Below are 25,067 nucleotides of genomic sequence, written 5' to 3' on the forward strand. Positions count from 1 at the left end.
GCCACGAACTTGACAAAAGCGGCAAGAAAGGAAAGGAAGTCCTCCTTCCCACGCACACGCACACACATACACGGCGCGAGAGGGAAGGAAAGAGTGTGTGGGGGAAAAAAAAAAGCGAGATCGACGCTAAAAGCGCGTCCCCTAAGGGGTGGAAGCATTGCTCAGACTTCTACTGAGAACTCCCTATTGCTACATAAAACTATGTGCCTATATCTACTTGTGCACTTTCTCTAAAGCTGCGAGAAGCAAATAAAAGAAATGGATAGAAATGGACTGTGCTCTCAGCGCCCCCGCAGCACACACGCATACAGAGAGGCATATGCACAGACACACGCACATATATGTATTTAACGGTTATGCTTGTCAAAGGGGAGTACGAGGCATTAATAATCCTGGCATGCTAGCGGCAATGAAAGAGAGGGGAGGATGAGCCAAGTCCTTTGCGCCGTGCGGTGCAGCAGCAAAGGAGGGGAAGCGGGAGGAGGCCGAAGGGAAAACACCAAAAAGGAGACTACGCGGGCAAATATATTTCATAGAAAAGAGGGATACAATTCAACCAAGCCAACGAACAACGAAAAGGTCAAGAAAAACTCCTTCCCCTCCCCGCATAAAACACCTCCTAAATAATTCTGATGACAGTGAAAAGAAATCAGAAAAAAAAAGCACCAAAAATAAAACAATGAAACAAACAAAAGATGCATGCCGCATCGCAGTGACCTCAATATATATATATGTATATATATCGCATGTACTGTATTAATTTTTCGCTTTCCTTAATTAAAAACCGGTGTCATTCCTCCCTCCCTGTCGTGTTTTTGTTTTGTTTTGTTTCTTCTCCCTCCTCCTCGCCCCCTCCACTTCACTCTGTGCTGACAGACGCAGACGCATCCACAGACATATTCTTCATCCCTTCTCTTTCCCGTTCCCTCCATTTGGGGTGTGCCGTATCGGCCGTAGTGTCATCACCACCCCGCGCCTTCCTCACCCACCACACTACCTTTAAGACCAAATCTGCAGCTTCCTCACCTCCCCGCCCGCCCAGACCCTCCTCTGCACGGCCGATTAGCTCTAAAACGCCCACGTCGGCGAATTCTGTCGTAGTCTGAATAAATTATCCTGCTGCTGTCTAACTTGTGTCTAGCGGTGCAGCGCAAAAATGCTGACGCCGCCACCACCTGCAGCGAAAAGGACGCTACCATCATGGTTTGCTTTTAGCTGCGTAAAGGCGACGTTAGGAACTACATCGTGTGTCTTACGCGTATCAAGTGAGTAGAGGTTGAGCCCCCGCGCGGTAGAGACAACCACGTAGCCGCTATCTAAAAGCGCGAGGTCAAGGATCGGGTCCCTTAGGTGGAGTTCGTGCATTGGTTCATTCATGCGGCGTGCATCCCAGACAAGGAATGAGCCGTCTAGGGACGCCGTCAAGAGGGCGTTGCGGTGAAGCAGGATTGACGTAATGGTGTCTGTGTGGCTGCCTTTCAGCCGATGCAGCGGTGTGCCTTGGGCGGCCACCGAGGCTGTGGTTGTTAAATTGGCACGATTGCTGCCACTACGGGTGTCCCACACTTTAACCACCGAGTCACGTGAGCCTGTGAAGAGAATGCGGTCGCCGTCCTCAGCGGCGCGAATGACGGTGATATAATCCCCATGGGCCTTTTCAAAGCGTCGCAAAGGTTGAGAGGTGTGACCATTAAGAAGAACTAAGTCGTGCTGCAGCCCGAACTCAGAAAACTTGTCGGTGGGGGCACTTTCTGCGGTACATACGATGAGACTTCCTAGCGCGGCCAACGCAGTCAGTGTGACATTTTCCCTTCGCGATATCGTCTCTCCGTTTGTCCACGCCCCTGTACTCTCATTGCACGTGAGAAAACGCAGTAAAGGCCCCTTCGCTACGGTTGCGGACGAGTTCCGCTTCGTGCTGCCATTGTTGCTAATAAGATTAGAGCTCATGCTGCCGTTCTCACCCTCCAGAGCCTGTAAGTTGGCGGCAGGAAATGGCATTCCAGCGATCACCAGGTAGTTCCCTCGTGGCGGACCGTCCATTCCTACGGGCACACACTGCGGTGGGAGATCTATCGTCATTGCCGCCTTAATATCCCCTGTGGACGACTGTGGACCGCCCCACATGGTGACCGTCCCATCAAGGCGTCCCGAGACAAGCTCATCGCGCTGGCGAAAATATGCCATGGAAGTGACCGTGGAGGGTTGCTCCATCCTTTTCACTGGCACAAGCGAGGCCGCCTTGTGAGGCCCATCCCATCCTAACAGACGCGCAATAGTAAGACGGTCGTACACGTACTCCGGCTCCTCTATCATCCGCACGAGCGGTTCCAAGTTTTGCATTGCCCCCAGAAACACCTCATTGCCGCGTTTCTGGTCCGCCAGCTTACCCAGTGCCGCAATGGCCGCCCGGCGACTGCCTGGGTCGCTCAATAGTGCCTCCAGAGTCGATGCCACACCGCGGAGTACTACGAGATTTAGCTTCGCCATCTCTACCAGCATCTCGGAGCAAACGGGCATGGGGTCAAGGTCATGCGCCATCGTCAGGGCGTTCAGGAGGTCGTGCAATACGGCATCTCGCACCTTCGCCATGAAGGGCGGGTCTAGGAGGGCCACAATCGACAGGTGCGCCGGTGTCGTGATGCACTCCGCGACGCTGGCGACAGCACTGGGAACTGTGGTAGGCCGCGCCAAAGCAGCGCCAATTTTCTTCGCTGATTCCACTGGCTGGCTTGGGTCGACCAACTCTTTCCAATTTATGAGATGACGCCCATGCCTAATGTCCTCCAGCATGCGGAGGGTCGTACGAATGTCGTCGATGCGCTTCTCATCACAGAGGTCCACCTCCGTGGACGTGGTGATGTGAACCGTCGTGTGTGCCGACACATGACCGCTGCCAAACGGGCGGGGCGGGGTTGCCGCGGCCACAGAAGCCTCCACAGTGGCAGCCGCTGTCGACTGCGGCTGTGCCTGCTGCTGTTGGAGTAGCTGGTCTAAGCCGCCCCCGTTAAATGCATTGCTACCACCGGCACGAAACACATCCATTCTCTCGACTTGAAAACTTCCCTACCTCGTCCCCGTCGGTTTTCTCCCACTTTCTTCTTCTTTTGCTTCGCGCTCTCTTCGTAGCTGTTTTCCCTTTGCCTTATGCTTTTCGCTTCTCGTTTGTGCCTTTTCGTTGCACTTCTTATTTCTCCGTTTTCTGTTGGTTTGCTGCTGCTCTTGACGTGGATGCGCGGGGGGCGGGCGTGTGGGTGTGTCCACAACCCGCGGCAAGTCCCCACCACGACATGCAAAAAAAGAAAAGGAAACAAAAAAAGACAAAGATGGGAGGAACAAAAAGAGAGGTTTCCAATAAGTTGCGCATGCGTGCACGCACACGAGGCGGACCCAGACACATCTGAGCGCGCGTGTGCATCCTCCGCAGACGGTAGAATCAAAGAAGTTCACCACCAGTGCGTCAACAACACTCTCCAGTCAGCAAAAACAAAACAAAAAAGGCGAAGACAGTAGCAGGGTATTAGAAGGATTTCCTACCACCTTCTCAGTCTTCCTTGCAGAGGTGCCTAATGTCTACTTCTTTTTGCCGCCTCCTCCCTTTGCTGCCTCCTTATCACGCACCTTTTTGAAGACGACAAGCTGCTCCCACTTGTAGTCGTCGATTGCTATTGGGTTTAGGACGCGCCCCTCGGCCTCCATGCGGTCTGCGGCAAGCCACGCCTCCTCCATAACCATCTGAATGAGATCCTGCGGGCTTGTCCCCTCCAGCAGCGGCGGCACGTACGCCTTGCCGTCGAGCCATGTCACCTCAATGCGTGGGGTAATGCAGTCAAGGGAGTAAAACAAAAACACCTTGTCGTTCGGAAACGGTGCCCGTGCGCTGATGGCGCGCCGATAAAAGTCCATCACCGCCTTTTGCAAGGTATGCCCATACCCGAAAAGATACGGCGAGACGGTGATGGTGATCTTCTCCATGTGCATGAGAAACAGGTAGCGATGCATCGTGCGTGGTGCCACGACAGCCAGCGGTCGCTTTGCGCCAAGATGCTCAGGAACGTGCTCTGCGTACTGCACCTCTCGCTCCCACATCGTCGGCGAACTGAGCGGGGTGTGCCACGACTTGAATAGCCATTTCGGCTTGGATCCCTTCGGCACGTACTGTACCTCTGGCAGCGGCTTCTTCACCAGCCGCCCACGTTTCACGGACAAGTACTCAAACTCCCGTCCACCGCGGCCGTAGTCCGTGGGACACTTGGCGTGTGAATAGTGCTGGTGGTACATGTGTCGCGTCTCGCCCTCCCCCCAGCGCGAGACGGTGCTTTGGTTGTACATGTACTTGTTGTGGTTGCCGCGCCACATGGCGTAGTACGGCAAGGGATAGACGAGGCCTTTGAGGTGCCCAACATGCGGCCGCAGTCGTGGCTGCCGCGAGAGCGCCAACTGCGCCGGCAGTAGACCGACGCCGCGGAGGGTGTCGATGGTGTAGTGGGCTGCAGGGGGACTCATGGACATTGCGGCGGCGGCTCCCACCCAAACGCAACACCCCCTCCTCTCCCCACCCCAGCCACTCCCCTACGAGCTCGGTGGGTATTCGCCGACCGGGGTGCCCCACTGCCTTGTGAAGCCGGGCGGTAGCTGAGCAAATTGCGGTGGAAAACAGAAGACAATGGTGCACCGCGGCAACAAATAACGGCGGCGGGACGGGGGAATTTCTCTCAAGAGGAACAAAAAAACGCACAGAAGCGAGAAATAGAGACACTCAACAGCAGCCACGAAGACGGCGCAATGAGCCAAAACAACACGGCCAACAACAGCAAGATATAAAAAGGGCCTTCATACGTGCGTGCGTGAGCCGCACCAAGAGAGGGAGAGAGCGAGAGAGAAAAATAGTCGGCACCGCGGAGAAGCTGTGCGGGGCACACACCGGGCGCAAGAACAAAACAAAAACAAGCTCATGCGCCCCAGTGAGGAGTGCCGCATCCAGCGTCTTCAATTTTAAATTTATTACTCAGAATCCCTTATTGTCCCCCCGCTGTCTCCACTCCTTTCCACTTTCTTTGTTAATGGCCCATGCGTTAGAGGCAGCCACGCGCACCATTTCGCTCTGTTTTCACTCCGTCGCCCAGGGAACGCCCCGCTCCCAAGACCATCCCCCAGCGCGCATCACTACTCCTCCTTTCGCGCGCGGCGCACCCGTGTGGTGCTTGCGGGGGCGACTTCCTTCTTGTGCATCTGCTGCGGTTCCCCCTCGTCGCAGCGCCCCTGCGGCCGTGCCCGCACTGCGAATACCACGACCGCAGCGAGAAGCAGCAGGGCGGCCAGCACATAAAGCCACCACATTTCCACCTTGGCCTAAAAGAAGTAAACACAGAAAAAAAAGATAATAATGCAACGGTAATAAGGACCACTTTTACTGTATTGACGTATGTGCGTGCATGCATGTGTGTTAGGGTTGTAGGCGTTTCCAACAAAACACGCGGACAGAACGAAAGTCCGCATAAGAAAGCAAAAGCAAAAAAAAAAAGCATTCTCACAACAACTGGGAGGAGGGGGAGCTGGCATCGCGTCATTGCGGAAGCCGTCCAACGCTGTACGCCGGACTGCCGTCAGGATGCGACGGGTGTGGAGGGTCACTGGGAGAAGCAACAGAAACGCAAAGACAAAACGAAAACACACCGAGCCAGTAGCCAACACAACACTCAGACACATTTGCATGGATAAAGAAACAGAATGGCCCATGTCTGGTGAAAGAGAGAAAGAGTCAATAACCTTGTCAGAAGACGAAAATAAAGAACGAAGAATCCCCGCCTGCCAGCTTTCCCTTGCAGTAACGAAGCGCTTGGCCGGAGCTTTATACAACCTCACCACTGCTGCGGCTGGGCGGGACACGCCTGTTAAGGCCATCCTTCCCCGCTTCCAGGAAGTATCAGCCTCTTTCATTTCCACTGCCCATTGCCGTGACGCCGCTGATACGATAATAATAATAATAATAGTAATAACAGGGCACACGCAGAGAGAGCCACAGAAAGGGCGTTGTGCACACAGTGGGTCATCATCGAAGTTTTTAACGCCGGTGCGAACACATGCACTACCGCCGCCGCCGCCGCCTTCTCTTCGCACCAGTCAGTGGTCCCAAACGGCACGTTCTTCATCGTTTTAACTTCGCACCTCTCATTGCTTACGCGCCTGGATGTTATGCGCACCCGCATTATTATTATTATTGTTATTATCATTCGTTGCTGCTCTCAGCGACGGCTTTGGAAGCTGGCTGCAGCGCACTGCCTTCTGTGTGCCTTCGCCACATGGGGCTCCACGCCGTCTCCATTTTCCCTCACGTAATTCGCTTGGTATCTTCGCCTTCCCTCGATGACGGCGGTTAAGAACAGTACGCTGGCTTCCCTCCGACCTCCACCAGCCAGTCATTGAGCAACGCGATCTCCACCAGCGCCTTACAGCACATCTCCTCCCAGCCCGCAAAGGCTGTGGACCACCCAGGAATGCGGCGCATCTCCCACTGAACATTGGCCACCGTGTTATTCGTGAATTTGCCGAGGGCACAGAGCGAAGCTGCGGCGGCAGCATTTATATTCGACTCACTGTATGCTGCGCCACTGGATGCCGCCCCTTCCAAGTCGCTCGACGGAGCCTTCACCACGTCATGTGTTGTGGGCACCGTCCATGACAGAGGCGAAGTATGCGCGGGTTGCTCTACGGTTGCAACGGAAGCCAGTGCAACATCCCCCCCTGCATGCCCCTCTGCTTCTGCTTCCTGTGGTTTTAGCTCTCGTTTCTCATTCTCGTCTTTTGCAGCCTCGTCGTTCTTCTTCTCTTGCCAGTCAAGCGCGGCTTTGGACAATAATACAGCTGGTAACGTCAAAGTGTAGGTGTCACCGGGAGAATCACCAGATCCGGTACGCACTCCACCCTTTAATTCCTGCAGTCGTCTTTTGTGCAGTTGCTGTCTCTCTTGCTGTGCAGTCTGTTGCCTCTTTCGGAGGCGATAAAACTCTTCCTCCACGAGCAGCATGCGTTGGCCAATAATGCGCCGTGATGCATGGTGACGATCGCTCATCATCAGCGCAAAGGCTCTAGTTGTATTGTATGTGCTTTCAAGCTGGCACCGGCGCACAATACGCACGTAGTTGTGGACCTCAAGGTGCTGCAGTGCCTCCAGTACCATGAGCTCCAACTCAACCCACCGAGGCTGCCCCGACTCATGGCTGCACGTCGCCGCACCCTCCGCACCCTCCGCAGATCGTTCTTGGGGTACACGAAGCGAGGCCGGCAGAACTTGCCACGTTGAGGCCATCAAGAAGGGACTCATGCCGGGGCGTGAGCCACAAGATAGCGGAGAGAGTACCCGCGTGTCGGTACCGCGGGGGGACGAGAGATTACCCGCCGTCGTCTGCGGCAGGAGGTTTGGGCTACGCAAAGACGGGCTCGCGACGAAGCCTCCTGCCGCACTTTTGGCAGCAAGCGAGCGGGTGCACGTCAACGCGTGAAAGGGCAACCCCGTCGGGCGCGAGTTGCTTAGCGGCGACAGCATATGGGATTCCCTCTCCGCCTCCTCCTCAAAGGACTCATGTCCCGTGGCGAGGAGCTGCACAATGTTGGCAATGGTGCGGTGCCCATCTACTGCCTTGAAGACATCTTGAATAGTCAGGTCCGCCCACTCAAACACCTCCGCCGTGTAGCCCGTAATGGGAATAGGCACCTCATCAAGTGTATGATGCCGCAACACATACGGCTGGGTCACGCGACGAAAGTGATAAGAATGCGTCTGTGAGAGTCGTATGGAAACAGTGCGCTCCTGCAATGGTAAAAGCAATTCTTCCTCCTCCTCCTCCTCCTTTCTAGTCGTCAATTGCGACCAGTCTGCATTTACCTCCGGCGCCTCCGTTGTTCTGGGGGCGCGCGTTATTTTCAGCGCCTCCTGTCGCCCCTCGCGGCTTAGGCAGGCGTAGAGGGTCGCGATCATCTCCTCCAGCGGCGTCCACTGCAACAGTGCCGGGTCCTGCAGGGGCGTCAAAAACACATTCACCCGAGCCACGCTCTTGCCAGCTGGGTGGGAGAACTCATCACTCGTCGCCGACAACGGAGTCGTCTGCGCGGCGGCAGCGGCAGAAGCAACTCCCGTCGCAGTCACGGAAGGAGCAGCGGGATGAGGAAGAGGTTGCGAGGCAGCCAGCGTCGTTGCAGATTCCGAGGTGCTGTCCACGCTACCATCACCACCAACGGCGACAGCCGCGTCCACCCGTGCAAGCTGAGCCGCAGAGTCATCCACCATCGTTGTCGTCGTTGTTGATTCCGTCTCGCGTGGCGCACAAAGTGGCGACGCAAACGAGGCCGAACGAGACGAGGAACGCAGAAAACCCGTGGACATGTACCCATGTGCCAGCTCCGCCTTGCGCAGCTCCTCCATGATGCCGGTCAGCACAACACTGTACGGTTGTATAAGGCGCTCCGTCAGACTCGCGCTTGGCGTGACAAGCCCCACGTTTACACCAAAGACAAAACACAACGTGTAACGCAGAGTCTTACGCTGGTAGTGCAGTCCTGCGATCTCCTCAGGGTAGAAGAGGTATAAGAGACCAGTCTCAGCCTCCATAAGGTACATGACGCGACGGCAGAACTCTGACCTTGGCACAAACACATCCCTAAATGCCGCAAGTCTATCGCCAGAGGCCGCTGCGTATGACGACGGATCGCAATTACAACTGTTTTCATGCGCCGTGTGGCCATGACTGCCTGAAGCATTCTGGCAGCCCCCGTTGTCCTCCTCCTTGCCGCTGTTTCTGCTGCTGCTGCGCGCGTGGGTGGCGTGTGCATGTGGCGCGGCCGCATGTGTGGCCCGCACAACTGGATCCATTGGGGCATGGCAGTGCAAGTACGGCCCCTTTACCACATCGAGCGCAATAAGCAGGACGCTACGCAGGAAAAACATTCGCAAGCTGAATCACCAAAGCGTACAATCACACGCAAGAAGTGGCATGCAGCTGACTAAACAACTAACTACTGCCTGCGGAAATGATATCCGCATGTAGGTGAAGTCAGGCACGCGTGGCAAGAACACAAGGAAGCAAAGAGGGAAGCAACGAAAACACACATACACACGCAGCAATAAAAAGCAAAAAAGAGATACACAAAAACACAGAAAGAGAAAATGGTGGGCGAAAGGGATCGAAGATGTATCTTTGTTTCGCTTCGTCCTGATTCGTTTTTGTTTTCAACTGCTCGCATTTCACAAGTACATGCATGGCAGAAACACGCAAATAAACAATAAGCTAATTCACGCAACATTTCATGCAGCCAACTCCCCCGGTCGCATGAGGCAGCGACCTGCAGAGAAATAATGGGGGAGTGGGGAGAAGTGGAAGAAAAAGTAAATTACACGCGGCGCATGCCGCTCATAAGCCCGTCACAGAGTGCAGAAACCCGCAAAAATGCCCTTCTTCTCAAAAGATGTGTGTGTGTTGTTTTTTTTTAGGCTGCAAAAAAAAAAGTGAACAACACAGCATATAGAACTGAATAGGGAATAAACGCAGACGCACACACACACACGCGTACATAAAAGTACAACAAAAGCAGTAGAAATGCGGTATTTTTTTTTTCATGTGGGTGTGGCGGCTAACGCGCGGTGGGTGTCTTCACCTATTGTTGCAAAACGTCTCTCTCTCTCTCTCTCTCAGTGTGTATAGTTTGTACGCACCTGTGAAGCGAATTCCACGAAAAGTATACGTTTATTTTCCTTATTTTTCTTTCTCTCTTGCACACAAACCAGCGAAAAAGAAATGAAGCTTCGGCTCTTCACATCATGCCTTCTAAATCACATGCGTCTTCGTGTGTGTGTAAGAGAGAGGTGGGGTGAGGGCCCACACACACACGCACACACAGCTCTATTGTATTGTCTCCACAGTGGCAGGCAAGCAGGCAAGCAGTCAGGCAGGAAGTGGAATCCAGAGGGCTGCGGCTACTGGAACTTAAACTGCTCCGAAAGCGGACTGTTGTCCGTTGCGCCTGGCATGTCTTCCATCTCCGGCGAGACACCGCCGCGCTGCATCTTCGTGATTTGCCGGAGCACCGCCCGCAGGGACTCGTTGCGTTGTCGCACCGTCGCCAGCAGCTCCTGATTTAGGCGCTGCACACTCTGCTTCTGTCGCTCCAGCACCGCCTTCTCGCGCTGCGCCTTCTGCATCCAGCTGTCCTCGCCGTCGCCACTACCGTCAGCCCCGCGGTCGATGGTAAGGTAGACATCCGCGGTGGGAAGCGTCATCCCGGCGAGTTGCCTCTCCAATTCGTAATAGGCCATCTGTAGCTCCTGCACATGCGCATGTAATTCATTAAAGCGTCGCTCGGCGTCATCGCGGCTCATCTCAAGCGCATCCCGCGAGGCGGTCACGCGTCGCAGCTCTTCCATCGTTTCCCGCTTCGATAGTTCCGCTCGCACCATCCCATCCCTCGCTCTGTCGGCATTGTTACATTCTTCCTCAAGCGCCGCGCGCAGTGTAGTAATCAACTCCTGTAATTCATTTACACGTGTCTCGTAGTCCTTCACAATCTGCCTGCTTTCCTTTATGGACGCATTGCACTCACTCCGCACGCGCCTTAACTCCTGCGTAAAACCCTCCTTCTCGCGCTGCATGGATCGGGTTCTCTCCACTCTGTCGTTTCGCTCCTTCTCCAGCTGCGCATGCAGCAGTCCCAACTCCTCTTGATACTGGGTCACCTGCCTCTCTAGACGCTGCTTCAACCGCAGCAGCCGCTGTGGTTGCTTTGTTGGCACGGGTTGCGTTTCCAGTTCCTCTGCTTCTTGCCCTTCCTCTTCTCCTCTAGGCGTCAGGTCGCCGTCGCTGCTAGGCACGCCGCGTGTGTGAAACCCATCTGACGACTGGGCCTCTACAAGCTTCTCAATAAGCGCATTGTTACTCTGCTGCAGCTGCTCCACCTGGTCTGTCAGGTCCTCCAGCTGCCGCGAGAGGCGCTTGCGCGCGCTCTCGCTGGTTTGGAGTGTTGCCTGCCACTCGAGCCTCTCCTCGGCCGCCTTCTCAATGATCGACTCCAACGACTCTACTTTGCGCCGTAGTCGCTGTGGCTCTTCGTCTGCCTCCGCGGACACCGCACGCAGCGTGAGAAGCTCACTGTTTGTTGCCCCAATGATGAGCTCATACAGGAGGGTTTTTTGACCAAGCAGCTCTAACGTGGCGTTGAGGCACTCCTGCTCAAGCAGAGCACGGCTATACGCCTCACTGCGTGCGCACTCACATGCCGCCTCTTCCCACGCAATGCCCGCAACAGCGACGCGGCTACCAGCGTCACAGCGCCTATCCCCACCACGCTCCACATCGCCGCGGAGTGTGACGACCTGTTTTGCATGCGCGGCGACAGACCTGCGCCAATGCGACATTGACATACCGAAGACGTCACGATAGTAGCGCAGCCGGAGGTAGTACCGCTCGGACGTCTCCGTCTCCTCAAGAAGAAGTTGTTCGAGCTCATGAATGTCCCTTGCCTTTGCCGTCACTTCTTTTTTCAGCTTCAAGTTGCGCTGTTCAACATTCGACACACGCGTCAGCAGGTCGACGGTGGTTCTTTTTTCGTTGAAGTACTCGGCGCGGGTCTGCTCCAGCTGAGCGACGAGTTCGCTCTCCCGCTCCGCTGTCGACTTGGCGCTGCGCTCCACACGCAGCATCGTCCGCGTTGCGGCCAAGTCGGACTGCGTCACATCAAGTGAGTGCGCCTTCTCCGCGAGGCGCCGCTGCGTCTCGTTCAACGCATCTGCCGCGGCGTCCAGCTCCTGCTGCAGCGTCCTGATTTTTGCATGTAAACTCTTCCGCGCCCGCTCTGCCTCCTCAGCGCGCTGACGCTCGGCCTTCACCTCCCTCGTGAGCACACCAACGCGACGCTCCAACGCCTCCTCGCGGCGGCTTGACCGCTCCGCAACCACAAGCGGCGGTGGTGACTCCAGGCCGTTATGACCAACGCCCTGCTGCCAAGCTGGGGGCGATGAACGCTTCGAGTCCGGCCCCGCTTTCGCATCAGCAGAGGAGGCACTCGCTACATATTGCGACGGCTGCGGCTGCGGCTGTGCCTGCTGTTGCAGTTTTGGGGGCGGCATCCCAGCCCTCACAGAATCCTCGCGGTGGCGCCTTTTCCACTCTTCCAGCTCACCACCTTTCTGCAGTAGCGCCTCGTGCAGGCTCATAATTTCCCCACGTTGCTGGGCCAACTCTTCGCGAAGCGCCGTCGTGGATGAAATAAGTTGTCGCTGCAGCTGATTCTTCTCCTTGCGGAGCTGCACGTTGGCCTCGTCAAGATCTGCAACGCGTCGCTCAAGCGCCGCCAGCTCAGTTACTGGCACCATCTTCGACATTGTCGTCCGCATGGAGACCAACTGGGACTCAAGCTCATCCCTTTCGCGACGCATCGCTTGAATCTCCTCGTGGTGGACTTCCGCCGCCTTCCCCTCTTCCAGCTGGAACGTCAACTTCACAATTTGCTGCCGCAGTGCCGCAATCAGCTTCTGGAAGTGGAGGTCCTCGTTGACGGTGGCGACGTTGATCACCTTCTTTGTCACCCCCGCAAAGCGAAGTGTGTTGAGGGACTGCTGGTAGCAGTAGGCTGAGGGCGCGATGGTGGCGAGCATCATCGTTTTACTGTTGCCACCCAAGCTGTCGGAGAGCAGCCAGGTGAGCACGCTGTCGCGGTACGCGGGAATGACATGCTTTCCGGATTGCTTTTCAGATAGCTGCAGAATAACCCGCCCAAGCGTGGTGAGAGACAAGTTAATATTGCGGGCCTCCTCGAACCGATCACCTGTGGCACCAGACTGCGTGACCCGCTCACTCCCGGCGAGGTCAACCATGCTGACTTTGCAGACCCGCGTCTTTGTCACCACCGCGGCTTCCTCCCGCAATACTGTCACACGTGTGATGTGCAGCTGCAGGATAGCGTGACTGCGACTGCTGTACTCGTTCATTTTCGTCGATGACGTCGCGCGCTCACGCAGACCGGTCAGAAGCTGTCGCATGACACTAGCCGCATCGCGAACCTTCACAAGTGAGAGGCCCTCCACGTACGGTCCACGTGCCGGGTGCTGCCGGACACGTAACGGCGGCTGCAAGTGGCCGACCCCTGCACCGCCTTGAGAGGTTGATGACTCTCTACGCAAACCAGCGTTGCCCCCGCCATTGCTGTGGAACAGTAAATCGCGGACCCGTTCACAGTAAATTTCTAAAAAACAGCACTCCACATTATACGTGACGGATTCATCTTCCTCGCGCTCCTTTCGCATCAACTCGAAAATGTCCTCGCAGAGGCGTGGAATAATGCCGCGCTCCTCGGAACGCAGCACGTGATCCTCGGGTGGCCCAAGCAAACTGTGCGTCTTCCCACTGCCTGTCTGCCCATATGCAAAGAGGCATGCATTGTACCCGGTCATGACCGCCTCGTACAAACGCGGGCCAATGAATGCGTAGACGGATGCCTGGTCATCGTACTCCGGCACACGGGCGAAGCACGGCAAACCGCTAAAGGGCACCCGCAACGTGGTAACAGAGGACGTATCTGGAAAATTACTAACAAGACTGTTGCTCCTGGTGCATGGCAAATGGCCACCCGACACAAGAGATGCACTGCGGGAGAGAAGAGGTTGTGACATGCCCTCTGCAAGCGACAAACGTGGCGAGGAAGTTGCCGGGGTCGCCGATGAAGGGTCGTAAGGCAACACATCCGGCGGCACGCTCCAGAAGATCTTGTCAAACGTAAAGACGTGCTGCTGGCCGCTGATGCTGCTACTGGCGCTCATCGCTGTGTTAGCAAGGTCTATCAGGGTGACGGTGTGGTCGTCGAGGACGGTCACCGCACATTCAAGCGGCGACTCGCGTGCGTTGAGCGGCCGCACACGCACCGTCACAAACACCGCCGATGTCTCGGACGCCATTCAGAAACTATTGCCACCGCCCCGCCCCCGTCCTCTCAAGGCAATTGTACGGGCGCCGCAGCCCCGGTCGATGTGCTTACCCGCTTCCTCAGGCAATCAATGACCTCGACGGCGCAACGAACGCACGCAGAAATGCGCTCGCGGAACACAAAATGAGCACCAATCTATATCTTCTCCTCTGTGTCCTCGCACCCCCCACCCACCCACCACCACCTGCTGTATACGTATATGTATATGTATATATATACAGGTGTGCCTTGTATGTGTTTCACTTCCTTGCTTGCCTTCAATATTATTAACGGCCCCCTACTGCTTCACCCTTGCAGGGTGTAACAGCTTTCACCGCGCCACCTAAAACGCGCCACCTGCCCCGGAAAAAGGCAAGAACAGAGTGGTGGAGAGAAATGTCAGGCGACAGCGCCCACGCAGACGCGTAGAGACGGGAGGGAGATATAGATAGATAGAAAGTCGGAGTTAGCCCCTTGCATCCCGCGCATGCGTCAACGCGCGTGCGTTGGGAAGTCGATCCGGCAGCGGTGCCTGTGCCCCCAACCTGCACGACCGCACCACCGCACAGACCCACACCTCCCATCACGTACGCAAGCACCAAAGTATCGCTTAAGGAGCACCGCGACTACAGAAAAGAACAAAAAAAAACAAATAAAAGCGAGGCAGAAACAGCAACGCGGCCAAAGTTTTCGTAGCCAGGCACTCGCATGCATGCTCACAGGCACAGAGGGAAATTTAAATAACAAAAAAAAATGTGGAAAACGCTTCTACCGCAAACAAACAAAAAAAAAACAAATTCTTCCGCACACACACACTCTGACTTAGATAAAGATATTCTCGACACGCCCCCATACGTGTGTGCGCAGAAGAGCAATGGGAGCGGCCGGAAAGGATACAAGTAAGCAGCGGCCAGACGCACGCCTGACACAATCGGAAGGGAAGAAGGCGGGGCGAGATGTCTCCCCCAATGATGTTTCTCCTGCTGCTGAAGTTGCTTGCTTTTAGACGTTGCTGTGGCTCACTCTCCCCCCGCGCGTGCGTCTCCTGCTGGGCGGTGTTCCATGTGCTCCACGAAAAATTCCATGCGGTCTCACACGTTTCTTTACTTTGTCGTCTTCTTTTTTTTTGTGTGTGGGTGTGCGTTATTATTTGACTCATTGATGGATGGGCGTTTCTCTCCGTGAGAGGGGTGGGTGGGGGAACCTCGCCTCCTCGGCGGCGTCGCCCTCGTCCTCCTCCATCCTCTGCTTCCGCCAGTCGCGTGCCGCAGCCCCACAGTCACACGTCATCGGCGTCCCCCCGTTGCGCCCGCGGCAGACATCTACGCAACGCCGGGTCCGGCCGCGGCGCCGTCTTCGTCGTCTTTCGAGGGCTGCGTCTCCTTCCGTTCCGCGCTGATGCTCCTCGTCGCAGACAACGAGCGGCCAATACGACACATATGCTGCACGGACTCCACCTCCCACAACAGGCGACTTCGCACTGCGTCCTCAATGTCACGCAGCCTCAGCAGGTTCTTTTTCAGGTACTCCAAGCCCCCATTCAGCATGATGGGCGTCTCAATAACCTCCATGATGTTCGGTCGCTCGTGTGGGTTGACGTGCAGCATGGCGCAGCAAAGATCGCACAACCCCTGACTGTACCTCTCTCTTGACAGCGGGTCATAGCTGCCCTCTGTCAGCACTCGCTGCATCAGCTCCTGCATGTCGTTGCTGATAAACGGTTTTCGCAGTGCCATCAGTTCGTAAAACAGGACGCCCATGGACCAGATATCCGCCTTGTAGCTGTAGCTTTCTCGGCGCCAGAGCTCCGGAGAAAGGTAGTAGGGTGTCCCGCAGAACGTTTTCTCCACATCAGAAGAGAGGCTTTGGTTATACTGTTGCGACAAACCGAAGTCACCTAATTTAATAAGCCCGTTTTTTTGAAGTAAAACATTGGACGTTTTAATATCACGATGCATGATCTTCTTCGCATGAATGTACTTCACGGCAAGACAGATTTGCGCCATGATGATAAGGACCTCCTTCTCCTTGTAATACAACGGTGCGGCCTCTGTGACGCCTTTGCGGGGTGCAAAGGTGATACCGTATTCTACCCGACACGAACGACTCGCGCGAACCTCCACTTGCGCCATCAAATCCCCCCCGTCAGCGTATTCTAATACGTGCAGCAAGCTCCCTTCCTGCTCGTATGATTCCAGGAGACGAATGATGTTTGGGTGGTCGCAACTCAAGATGTTCACAGCCTCGGCGCGAGCAAAATTTTTATTCTGCTCCGACATGAGCGCCAGATTAGAGAGCTTACCCACGACAGTTTCATTTGTGGCGTTGTCGATGAGGGTCCAGACGGTACTCCAGGCGCCACGGCCCAAGAGGCGCGGCTGGCGGTACTTCCACGGCACCGTCGGCCCAATGAGGGCGGGAAAACGCTCCTCGAGGAGCGTGCTGCTCTTGTTGCCGCCGCCGGGACTGTCACTGGCGGCCGCGAGACTGACGCTCCCGGCCGGCGGCTGCGTTTGCCGCATAGAGGCGACTACCGTGTCAAGGCACCCGCGCCGACGTTCCTGTGGCCCCCCAACACCACACACAAAACAGACACACAAAACGTATGCGGCGGTGGGGTGCAGCGAGAGAAAAATAAAAATAAAAAAACTTTGGGTTCAACTTCTATGCGCTGTTGTTGCTGTTGTTGCTTCTTTCTCCGTTGCTTCGGCCGGGTGGTCGTGACGCCACGCCGCCCGCGTGCTGCCTTTTTTCTTATTTACACTACACGGCACCACACACACACACACGCACACACCTATCCCACCCCCGTCCTCCTCTTCCTTCTCGGGCGTGGGATGCGCCGCAGCGCCGGCGACGAGAGCGGAGAGACAGAGAGCGGCAGAGACGGTGAGGAGGACATGCAACACACGCACACACACTGACGGTTGCAGAGGTGCAGTGCAACTCGGTGCAGACCTCGTTTGTCGGCTCCCCGCCGCGCGCACCACGGCAAACTTGTTGTTAGTCACACTCCACACTATTTAGCGCAAAAATAAACAAAAAGAAAAAGCAACTAAATAAATGCAAGCAGCAGTACTAAAAAAACCAGGCCACATAAATTAAACCAGAAGCCTCCAAGCACGCATGCACGCGCTTGGTTACACCTCCTCGCCACTTCACACTCCATCTGGCGCGCCAACAGGAAGCCACGACTTGAGGCATCGTCGCCGTCACGGCAATAAATCATGGGTTTCTTTCTCTCCGTGGCCCCAACGCAACTTTCAAGTCATCCCGAGGAGCAAGCGTTGCACCACACGCCCCCCACCTCCTCCCCCACACACAGTCGCACAGAAGCAAGAAGAAGGCGGAGGGAAAGCAACCAAAGCTAAGCGCGAGTGAGGAATAAAGAAGCCTCCCCTCATGCAGATAGGTTTCTACCAAAAGCAATAAGTAACGTAGTCATCAAAGCAGCATAAACGCAAACTCCTCTCCCTCTCCCCATCATTCCCCCAGGTCCATTTTCGTTATCTCGCCTACTCTTTTCTTTCTTCATCCCTCTTCCCCCTTTTTTGTCGTGCGTGTGTGTGTGTGTGTGTTTTATTGCCCTATCGCAAACAAACAAAAAGTCGCTTTACGCATCTACTCATCACTGGCACCAAAACACAAATAAAGTTGTGCGTGCATGTTCACTTTCCTTACCCTTCTTTTCCTTCCTCAATGCCGCTGCGATGTTGGTAGCGGAAACAAAAAAAAAAGTAGGATGGGGGCTGACAAGGACGATGGTGCCCCCAACAGCGTCCCCACTCCTGCAAAAAGAATTACGGCTTTTACCCATACCTCCTCTCCTAGTCCTTGATAAAGGTTTTCCCTTTGCAGACTCAAGCTGCATTGCCGCTAGCGCCTCCGTGCTGCATGGCCGACGCCTCGAGGAGTTGCGTCATGTCGCATGGCACACCTGTGAGGAATACAACGCCCAAAAAGCGAAGCGCCTTCAGCGACGCGGCCTCCAGTGGTTCATCTCCTGTCTCAACGATCTCTTTTGATTCAATCTCACCCGTGAGCGTCCGTCGAGAAAGCCTTAGGCAAACGGTGCCGGGTTTGCCGTCGTGTTCCGCGCTGATCTCGGGTTTCGGCAGCCGCCGACGCCTAATCTCGTCCAAGAGGAAATCCGAGGGTGTGTGTGGATGCCACTCAAACTTGTTGTAGACATTTACTTCCTTGGCTCCTGGGGCGTAAAGACGCCGCAATTCCTCCAAAGAAAGAGTGGAGGCTTGGCAGACGCAGAGATCACGCGACAAAAACTTCAGCAGCTTCTGGCTTGGGCCCGCAAGAATCTCTGGAGCAAACGAAAAACAGCCCGCTTCGCCCAAAGCATCGCATAAAGCCGCCTCCGCCTTTCTCCGTGCATTCCAAAGCGATCCAGTTCCAACTGCCTCGTATTTCTTCGACCCCTCCCGCGGAGTCCCCCTTTGTTCCACAATAAGAGCAACCATCTCACATATCCAGGGACCCACTACGCCACTAGAGACATTTTTTGTCTCCTTCTGCCAAACAATGGCCCAGGGCTGCTTCGCCAACTGTTGCAGCCACCATCGTGGGTCAGCTTCCCAAAAATGCTGCTTCACCGTGAGCCTTTTCCTTTGCTCCATAATGGCCTTGCTCACGAGCTCCTCCTGTATCGCCAGTGCCTTAGCGGCAACTTTCGCGACCTTCCACTTCCGCCGCATATTTTCCATAACGATAAAAATGGAGTTGCGTAACCTTGCACGACCGCGACTTTGAATAAAACCGCGGAGCGTCATACAGGAATCGTACCGTATAACAACATTGCAACTGGAAATATCCAGTCCCTCTTCAGCTACCGAAGTTGCCAAGAGAAGCCTTGTCGCGCCTTCTCTGAACTCCTGCAGCACCCTCCTCTGTGCTGCATCGGTCATATGCACGTCTTCATCGTTCAAGAGGGCATTCCCCTTACCAACAAAAGCGCTCGGTTTGTATATATCATTGAAGTGCGTTTTTTTAATTTCGCCGAGGATGCGATACGCGGAAGCGCGTGTGTCACAAAAAACGATCCCACGGAAAGCCACTTTCGCGGAAACTACACAGTCAGCAAACCACTTCAGTAACTGCATAAGAAACAATAACTTGGACGAGAAAGTAAGGGAATTTGTAGGCGCACCTTCAGCACCCAGCCTCAAAGCATAGGCCGGGTAGCGCTCCCTGATGTGTCGCATCACCGCAATTACACCTTCGAGAAACGGCAGAAGCAGGGCCGCGCCGTATCGGTCTTTGCGCAGGCAATCAAACACGCTTTTATGCACTACCAAGTTGTACGCCTGTTCCAGCGATTCTTCTTCCAATGCCATGAGAGCTTTTGAGACTTGTAGGAGGAATGAAGCCACGGCAAAGGCAAACAAATCATGCCTTCCATTTAGCCCTTGTAAGGCAGCAGCTCGCAGTTGTTCGCATTTATTTAGGTATGCCGGCGTCGCCATATAAGATTTGCGTAATTTCTTAAGAAGCGAGTGGTTTGCGACTTCGTTACGTTCGTGTATTTCATTGGCCATATTGCGAAGGTACAACTCAAACGCGGCCTCCGCAGGGGAAAGGTTGTACTCCATCGCAACTGTCGTGGGAATAGGGACCTTTTCTCGCAAGTCATGTAAGTTCGCTGTTACAGAGACGAGCTCGCACTGAGTAATTTCGAGCAATTCAACAAGAGTCCCATAGTGTGTGAAATGTAGTACAGGGGATGCGGTGAGACCCAGAATCTGCGGGTGCGGCGCTGCCGCAAAGCTGCCCTCAGCTGGGCCTGGCACACCATTGAGAGTTCTCACCTTGTGGGTCATCTCCACAAGCTTTCGCGGGAAGCCTCCCAGTGCGTTATGCACCTCATCAAAGATGACCAGACTGATCTCTTCGGCAAGCGCCCAGGGAGACTCCATAACCCAACTATAAAAGACGCTATCGATAATAACCAGTGCCTGGGAAGGCCTATTCACAAACTGACTCCAGTCCTTCACAGATTTCTTTGGGCCGCTGACGGTCTCTACTCCAATCCCTTCGCCCATCACACGTCGCAAGACGTTGGCCTGCTGCGCCACCAACGGGACGCGATGCACAACAAACACCACCTTCTTGCCGGGAAATTCAGTGATCTTCGCCAAGGCCACTGCGGCAGCAACCACCGTTTTTCCACCCCCCGTGGGAGGAAGATGATGCTATCTTTGGCAACCACCTTGAAGTACAACTCCTTTTGATACTCATAGAGCGGAAAGCCAGGAAGCCCTCTCGCCAAATCATCAGTTCCCCCATCAACTGTAGACATTTTTTTTTCTGAATAAATTAACTCGGTTTTCCTACGCCTGATCGCGGGTGAAGCGCTGCGGTGGGAGCGTCCGGAAGATTCGGTACAATTGCGTATGTGTGGGTGCGCGGGTCTGGTGAACAAGAAAAGAGAAAGCAGAAGAAGCCTGCACGCGACCAGGAATAGGGAAAAGGAAAAAGAACTGCACATAAGAGTTCGCGGTCACACGCCGCAAACCTCCGTTCCCTCTCCCCTTCCCTAGTTGGCATCCGAAGCAAACACCCACCCACGCATTCACACACAGAAAGAGACACAACAATGAAAAAAAAGAAAAGACTGTGGCGGAGGGCGGAGTGAGTCAGCAGCATAAAAAAAACGACAGAAGATTATGGCGCTAACCTAGAAAGAGCAACCCTCGCAGTTGCGTTCGACTACTCCAGCTGCTGCATACAAAAAATGAACTGCTGCACAGCGTTCCGTCGGGGTTCAGCAAATCTTGGTTGCCGTGACGTGAAGAAGGTGGTGCGAAGCTCACACGCCTGCGCAAACTCGGCAGGTGACAACTTCCCCGATCTATCCAAATAAAAAATCCGCACCAGCCTATCTGCATCCTCTCGTGTGAGGTGCGAAAGCCCTTTACACGCCTCCAGCACGCGATAAAGCTCCGCACCATCCAGTTCACACTCACCATTGCCTTGAAGAGAGGAGTTCGCCCTTCGCTTTTTGAACTCTGGCGGCGGCGGCGGCGGCTGCTGCTGCTGCTCGAGACGCGTGGCTATGGCGCCCGGGAGCTTTGCCCTTAGGGCAAGATTCATCGCATGGGCAACCGCGTCGCACTCGCAGAGAACGTCAAGCAGCTTAAGGTAAAAGCCCCAGGAGATGAATTCCTTCTCCGGGCTTATCCCCGTCCTCTCCTCCAGCAGCTCCTCCTGTGCGTCGGAAACGCCATCAACGGTACTTCTGCGCCTTTCCGTAACGCCACCGCGGAAAATAATGCGTCGAAGGTCCTGCAGGGTGATTTGACCGGTGTTCCTTGGATCGCGCAGGCCAAACTCCACCGCCCACACCTCCCGCCGGAGCTCACGCAGCAGTAACCAAAACTCGTCAAGCGAGATGCCATTCTCGCCGTGCACTCCAAAGAAGTGTTCGGCCAGTGGGGATGTTAACAACGCATCCCCTGTGACTGTCGACGCGCCGCTCTTTCTTTGCCTTGAGGCCTCTGAGCCGGCTGCGATGGGAGCAAACGAGACCCCAGAGCTAAGGTCTGTCGTCGGCCTTTGCTGATTTGGGGAGTGTCGCCGTTTAATCACATGCACCGCGGGGTCTACCATCAACGCATTCAGCAAGTGCCGGAATTCACGCCTCGAAAGACGCCCATCCTCGTCCCTGTCAAAGACCCCAAAGGCCAGCTCCAGGTGATGGCGACGCGTCGAGAGCAGAGTGAGGAGAATGCAAAATTCATCGTACGAGAAGCTACTATCGTTGTCAACGTCGACGAGATGAAACACGTGCTCTAGACGTTGACGGACATGGGGTGGGAGGTGGTCCTGCCCCTCGCTGGCAAGCGACTGCCTGCTCTCCTCATCAAGCAGGCACAAACACGCGATAAGGCCGGCGGGATCCAAGACCTCGCTGCCGTCCGCATTGCGCGCCGCATAGTAGTGGAACCGGGCGCGTGGATCCGTTGGGGCCAGGGCCCTGAAACTATGGTGTTGCCCATAACTATCGGTGGCATACGCGGATTGACGCCACCACGCATATGCAACAAGGCCACCGCCGCCAAACAACAGTCCTGTTGTCGCAATAGCAGCGGTCGATATCCGGCGTGTTGCGGCCATGTGGGGTTCCTTCGCATCGCACCAAACACAGCGCAAAAAAATTTGATAGATGATTAGAAACTCAAATAGACCGATTAACGGAGGATGTATGTGAGTAGTGCGGCGGGGTTGGGGGCCTTGTTACGGCGCTTTCCACTGACACAGGCCCATTCCAGCCCCCAACGTCGCATCGGAAGAGAAAGAGGAATAAATACCCAATAAAGAATGAGAAAACTTAAAACTAAAAAGTTGGAACCTGGAAATAATGGCAAACACGTAGTAGAGCATCTACTCTTTTGTCCCCTTCTCACCGCCGTTGAAGCGCGACTTTAAGAGCTCAAGAAATTCATCCAATGTGGTAGACAGTGTACACAATGACTCCACCTCCGCGGGGGAGATAGTAAGTCCCACCGAATCACCCTCGCCATGGCTATTTTTCGCTTGAAGCATGGTGATGACCTGCCGCACATGTTCCGCCTCAACGTCACTAAGCCTGGGTAATGGTACCGGCTTCTTCACACACGTGTCGCTCCCAAGCAAACTTACTGTCGTTTTCTCATCTACTTCGTCGCCCTCATCGAGAAGGGTAGACCCAAAGTGTAATCCCAGCATGTCCAGCAACGCGGGCAGCCGCACGTAGTCGAGGCGCAGTTTAAAGCTGAAACGCCCAGGTCTCACCAGCGCCGGGTCAAGCATCTCAGGGTGGCTTGTGACCATGACCACAATGCGGCCAGGGGTGTCGACGGCGCCATCAAGCACATTGAGCAAACCCGAGAGATTTGCCGCATCGGTCGACTGCAACATCTTCAGCAAAGAACTTTCGGCTGCCCTCTCTTTATCGAGAGACCTACTCCCCAAGGCGGCGGCGGAGGAGGAATCAGCGGGGGAGCGGGAACCAAGCGCTTCAAGCAGCGGCCGGTTACCAAGAGGGGCGTGCTGGCCAGAGGCTGAGCCAGCACCAGCATGATCCTCTTTCACTTCGTCCGTGCTTTTGCTCCTACCGTCCTCCGCGCTGTCCTCGTCGTCGAGGTCGACGGTAACAAAGACGTTATCTCCATCGTTGCCGGATGCGTCGGCGGAGGCAGTTGCCGCGGCATCGGCAGAGGCCTCCAGCGTGGCTGCCCGACACTTCCGCACACATCTTTTCCGCACACGTGAACGCACCAGCGGGCTCGACGCGTCCACGTCATCCAGGAGAAAGACGACGTCCTCAGCGCCAAAGTACGTGGGCTCGGACTCCCCGACGCAGCGAAACTCACGGCTGAGGAAGATGTCGCACAGTTCCTGATTTGACCCCAAAAAGGACAAATTGACAGAAACCAAGTGACGTCGTGTGTACGCAGCGAGCGCCTTCACAAACGACGTCTTGCCCGTGCCGGGGGGACCGTACAGCAGAAATCCAAGCTTCACAGGGAAGCCCTCCGTCGCAAAGCGTCCCTTCCTCGCCAAAAAGTCATCCAAGACCTTCAAGACTTGTCGCTTCTCTGGAAAAAAAAGGGTGTCGAACGTTTTGTGCTGGGAAAGGGGAAACCGCTTGAAGTACATCTGATCCTCGCCGTCCCCGTCGGCTGAGGGCCGCTGGAGCTGCAGAAGAACTCGCCCGTCATTCAGGACGGTTGGCAGCATGCGAATGTAGTGCTCCAACGCGGCATCCAAAAAGCGCCTAACCCGTTCGTCCGCATCTCTGGCCCCTAAAGCTCGCAAGAGAACGGTGCGCCGCACCCCCTCAACACCGTCCTTGTTCTCGCGCTTCCGATCATACGTCAACTCAACGCCGTCCTCGCTGACTGCGACCCACGAGCCATCCGTCGGCACCCGCACCAACACGTATCGCTCCAACTCTTTGCGGCTACGCCAGTTCACATCCTCGCGAAAAACATCATCGCAGTCATCAGAAAAAGTCATGCGAAATGGAGAATCATAGCGCTCTTCCCACGAACTCCGCAAAGGATCAATCAACAACAGCAACGAGACCTTATCCTCCCACACCGACTTCGGCAGCGAAGTTCGCCAAAAGTTATGGTAGAGAAAATAAAAGATGGCATTCTGCAACAGAGCATTACGGTTAGAAATCATACCAACCGTAAGCGTTGAGAGGTGCACCGTAACACTCCGCTCCACATAAACGCACGATCCACGCCAAAAACGCTCCTTTGCCGCCGCGAAAACCTCAGGCAGCAGCACACGCAGTGCAGCACCGACAAACAGCACCACCAGCAGCAGCACCTCTCGCATCACCACAACCGTCCCGAGTTGATCCAGCAGATACGACAGCGGGGACAACGCGCCTGCAGTAAAACCATACTCCTCCGCTTGAGAAGGCAGCATAGCTCCCGGAATCATCGACTAACAGAACCAATAAGCACGACACACCTCTATGACAGACCAAAGAAACAAATTAAGTAAACAAAAAACACTCAAGAACACAGAACAAAAAAAACACATTCAAAAAGTAACATGCACAAAAAAAAATTCAAACACTAAAAAAAAGAACTAGGCAAAACATAACTCCCAACAACCACAAAAAAAATAAAAATAAACTTGGCTTCCCACACAGTAAAAAGTCGGGGGTCCTCTAAGCGCTGGGCGTCGCCCTCGCCTTCTTGCCGCTCTTGTGCTTCTTCGCCAGCGCCTTGTTCAGGCTCGGCATCACGCCACCGCGCGACAGGGTCACGTTCCGCAGCAGCGTGCCGAGGTCGTCGTCGTGGCGCACGGCGAGCGTCACCGTGCGGGGCGTCAGGCGCTTCGGCTTCTTGGCCTGCTGGCTCGCCGCCTTCACGGAGAGCTCCAGCAGCTCAGCTGTCAGGTACTCCAGCACCGCCGCCATGTACACGGCGCCCGACGCACCGACGCGGCGGGCGTACTGGCCACGGCGCAGCAGGGAGCCGACGCGGCCCACGGGGAAGATCAGGCCGGCCTTCGCAGAGCGGCTGCCGCCGCGCTTCTTCGACGCCTTCTTCGCCACCTGCTTCGGGGTTGCCATCGTTCGACTGCAGAAAAAAAAAAGTATAGTT

The 25,067-nt window shown here is 55.2% G+C and overlaps 9 protein-coding genes across 9 annotated transcripts, besides 17 other annotated features; all 9 read right to left on the reverse strand.

Moving 5' to 3' along the window:
* The first annotated feature begins 721 nt into the window (after positions 1 to 721).
* Positions 722 to 743: a microsatellite.
* Positions 744 to 1,137: 394 nt separating this feature from the next.
* On the reverse strand, positions 1,138 to 3,045 carry Tco025E_01136 (G-protein (beta)-like protein; the record flags this gene model as incomplete). Its single annotated transcript, XM_029368074.1, has 1 exon — positions 1,138 to 3,045. One exon carries the CDS (start codon positions 3,043 to 3,045, stop codon positions 1,138 to 1,140), a length of 1,908 nt encoding a protein of 635 aa, XP_029231810.1.
* A 249-nt stretch (positions 3,046 to 3,294) lies between these two features.
* Positions 3,295 to 3,327: a microsatellite.
* Positions 3,328 to 3,573: 246 nt separating this feature from the next.
* Tco025E_01137 (uncharacterized protein) lies at positions 3,574 to 4,512 on the reverse strand (the record flags this gene model as incomplete). Its single annotated transcript, XM_029368075.1, has 1 exon — positions 3,574 to 4,512. The coding sequence occupies one exon, from the start codon at positions 4,510 to 4,512 to the stop codon at positions 3,574 to 3,576; it is 939 nt and encodes a 312-aa protein (XP_029231811.1).
* A 31-nt stretch (positions 4,513 to 4,543) lies between these two features.
* Positions 4,544 to 4,574: a microsatellite.
* A 286-nt stretch (positions 4,575 to 4,860) lies between these two features.
* Positions 4,861 to 4,883: a microsatellite.
* Positions 4,884 to 5,974: 1,091 nt separating this feature from the next.
* Positions 5,975 to 5,999: a microsatellite.
* Positions 6,000 to 6,091: 92 nt separating this feature from the next.
* Positions 6,092 to 6,108: a microsatellite.
* Positions 6,109 to 6,207: 99 nt separating this feature from the next.
* Positions 6,208 to 6,234: a microsatellite.
* A 142-nt stretch (positions 6,235 to 6,376) lies between these two features.
* Positions 6,377 to 8,944, reverse strand: Tco025E_01138 (uncharacterized protein; the record flags this gene model as incomplete). The annotated part of the gene is made up of 1 exon (XM_029368076.1): positions 6,377 to 8,944. The coding sequence occupies one exon, from the start codon at positions 8,942 to 8,944 to the stop codon at positions 6,377 to 6,379; it is 2,568 nt and encodes an 855-aa protein (XP_029231812.1).
* A 723-nt stretch (positions 8,945 to 9,667) lies between these two features.
* Positions 9,668 to 9,687: a microsatellite.
* A 186-nt stretch (positions 9,688 to 9,873) lies between these two features.
* Positions 9,874 to 9,893: a microsatellite.
* Positions 9,894 to 9,917: 24 nt separating this feature from the next.
* Positions 9,918 to 9,950: a microsatellite.
* Positions 9,951 to 9,970: 20 nt separating this feature from the next.
* Positions 9,971 to 13,939, reverse strand: Tco025E_01139 (putative kinesin; the record flags this gene model as incomplete). The annotated part of the gene is made up of 1 exon (XM_029368077.1): positions 9,971 to 13,939. One exon carries the CDS (start codon positions 13,937 to 13,939, stop codon positions 9,971 to 9,973), a length of 3,969 nt encoding a protein of 1,322 aa, XP_029231813.1.
* Positions 13,940 to 14,128: 189 nt separating this feature from the next.
* Positions 14,129 to 14,153: a microsatellite.
* Positions 14,154 to 14,158: 5 nt separating this feature from the next.
* Positions 14,159 to 14,186: a microsatellite.
* A 535-nt stretch (positions 14,187 to 14,721) lies between these two features.
* Positions 14,722 to 14,744: a microsatellite.
* Positions 14,745 to 15,150: 406 nt separating this feature from the next.
* Positions 15,151 to 15,187: a microsatellite.
* Positions 15,188 to 15,269: 82 nt separating this feature from the next.
* On the reverse strand, positions 15,270 to 16,469 carry Tco025E_01140 (protein kinase; the record flags this gene model as incomplete). Its single annotated transcript, XM_029368078.1, has 1 exon — positions 15,270 to 16,469. One exon carries the CDS (start codon positions 16,467 to 16,469, stop codon positions 15,270 to 15,272), a length of 1,200 nt encoding a protein of 399 aa, XP_029231814.1.
* A 238-nt stretch (positions 16,470 to 16,707) lies between these two features.
* Positions 16,708 to 16,757: a microsatellite.
* A 742-nt stretch (positions 16,758 to 17,499) lies between these two features.
* Positions 17,500 to 17,525: a microsatellite.
* An 89-nt stretch (positions 17,526 to 17,614) lies between these two features.
* Positions 17,615 to 17,644: a microsatellite.
* A 163-nt stretch (positions 17,645 to 17,807) lies between these two features.
* Tco025E_01141 (putative ATP-dependent DEAD/H RNA helicase) lies at positions 17,808 to 20,000 on the reverse strand (the record flags this gene model as incomplete). Its single annotated transcript, XM_029368079.1, has 1 exon — positions 17,808 to 20,000. The coding sequence occupies one exon, from the start codon at positions 19,998 to 20,000 to the stop codon at positions 17,808 to 17,810; it is 2,193 nt and encodes a 730-aa protein (XP_029231815.1).
* Positions 20,001 to 20,667: 667 nt separating this feature from the next.
* Tco025E_01142 (uncharacterized protein) lies at positions 20,668 to 22,074 on the reverse strand (the record flags this gene model as incomplete). Its single annotated transcript, XM_029368080.1, has 1 exon — positions 20,668 to 22,074. The coding sequence occupies one exon, from the start codon at positions 22,072 to 22,074 to the stop codon at positions 20,668 to 20,670; it is 1,407 nt and encodes a 468-aa protein (XP_029231816.1).
* A 267-nt stretch (positions 22,075 to 22,341) lies between these two features.
* Tco025E_01143 (a44l protein-like protein) lies at positions 22,342 to 24,396 on the reverse strand (the record flags this gene model as incomplete). The annotated part of the gene is made up of 1 exon (XM_029368081.1): positions 22,342 to 24,396. The coding sequence occupies one exon, from the start codon at positions 24,394 to 24,396 to the stop codon at positions 22,342 to 22,344; it is 2,055 nt and encodes a 684-aa protein (XP_029231817.1).
* Positions 24,397 to 24,628: 232 nt separating this feature from the next.
* Positions 24,629 to 25,036, reverse strand: Tco025E_01144 (histone H2A; the record flags this gene model as incomplete). The annotated part of the gene is made up of 1 exon (XM_029368082.1): positions 24,629 to 25,036. The coding sequence occupies one exon, from the start codon at positions 25,034 to 25,036 to the stop codon at positions 24,629 to 24,631; it is 408 nt and encodes a 135-aa protein (XP_029231818.1).
* Positions 25,037 to 25,067: the final 31 nt, after the last annotated feature.

Source organism: Trypanosoma conorhini (assembly GCF_003719485.1).
Source record: "Trypanosoma conorhini strain 025E chromosome Unknown Tco_14.4_contig_00034, whole genome shotgun sequence".
NCBI lineage: Eukaryota > Euglenozoa > Kinetoplastea > Trypanosomatida > Trypanosomatidae > Trypanosoma > Trypanosoma conorhini.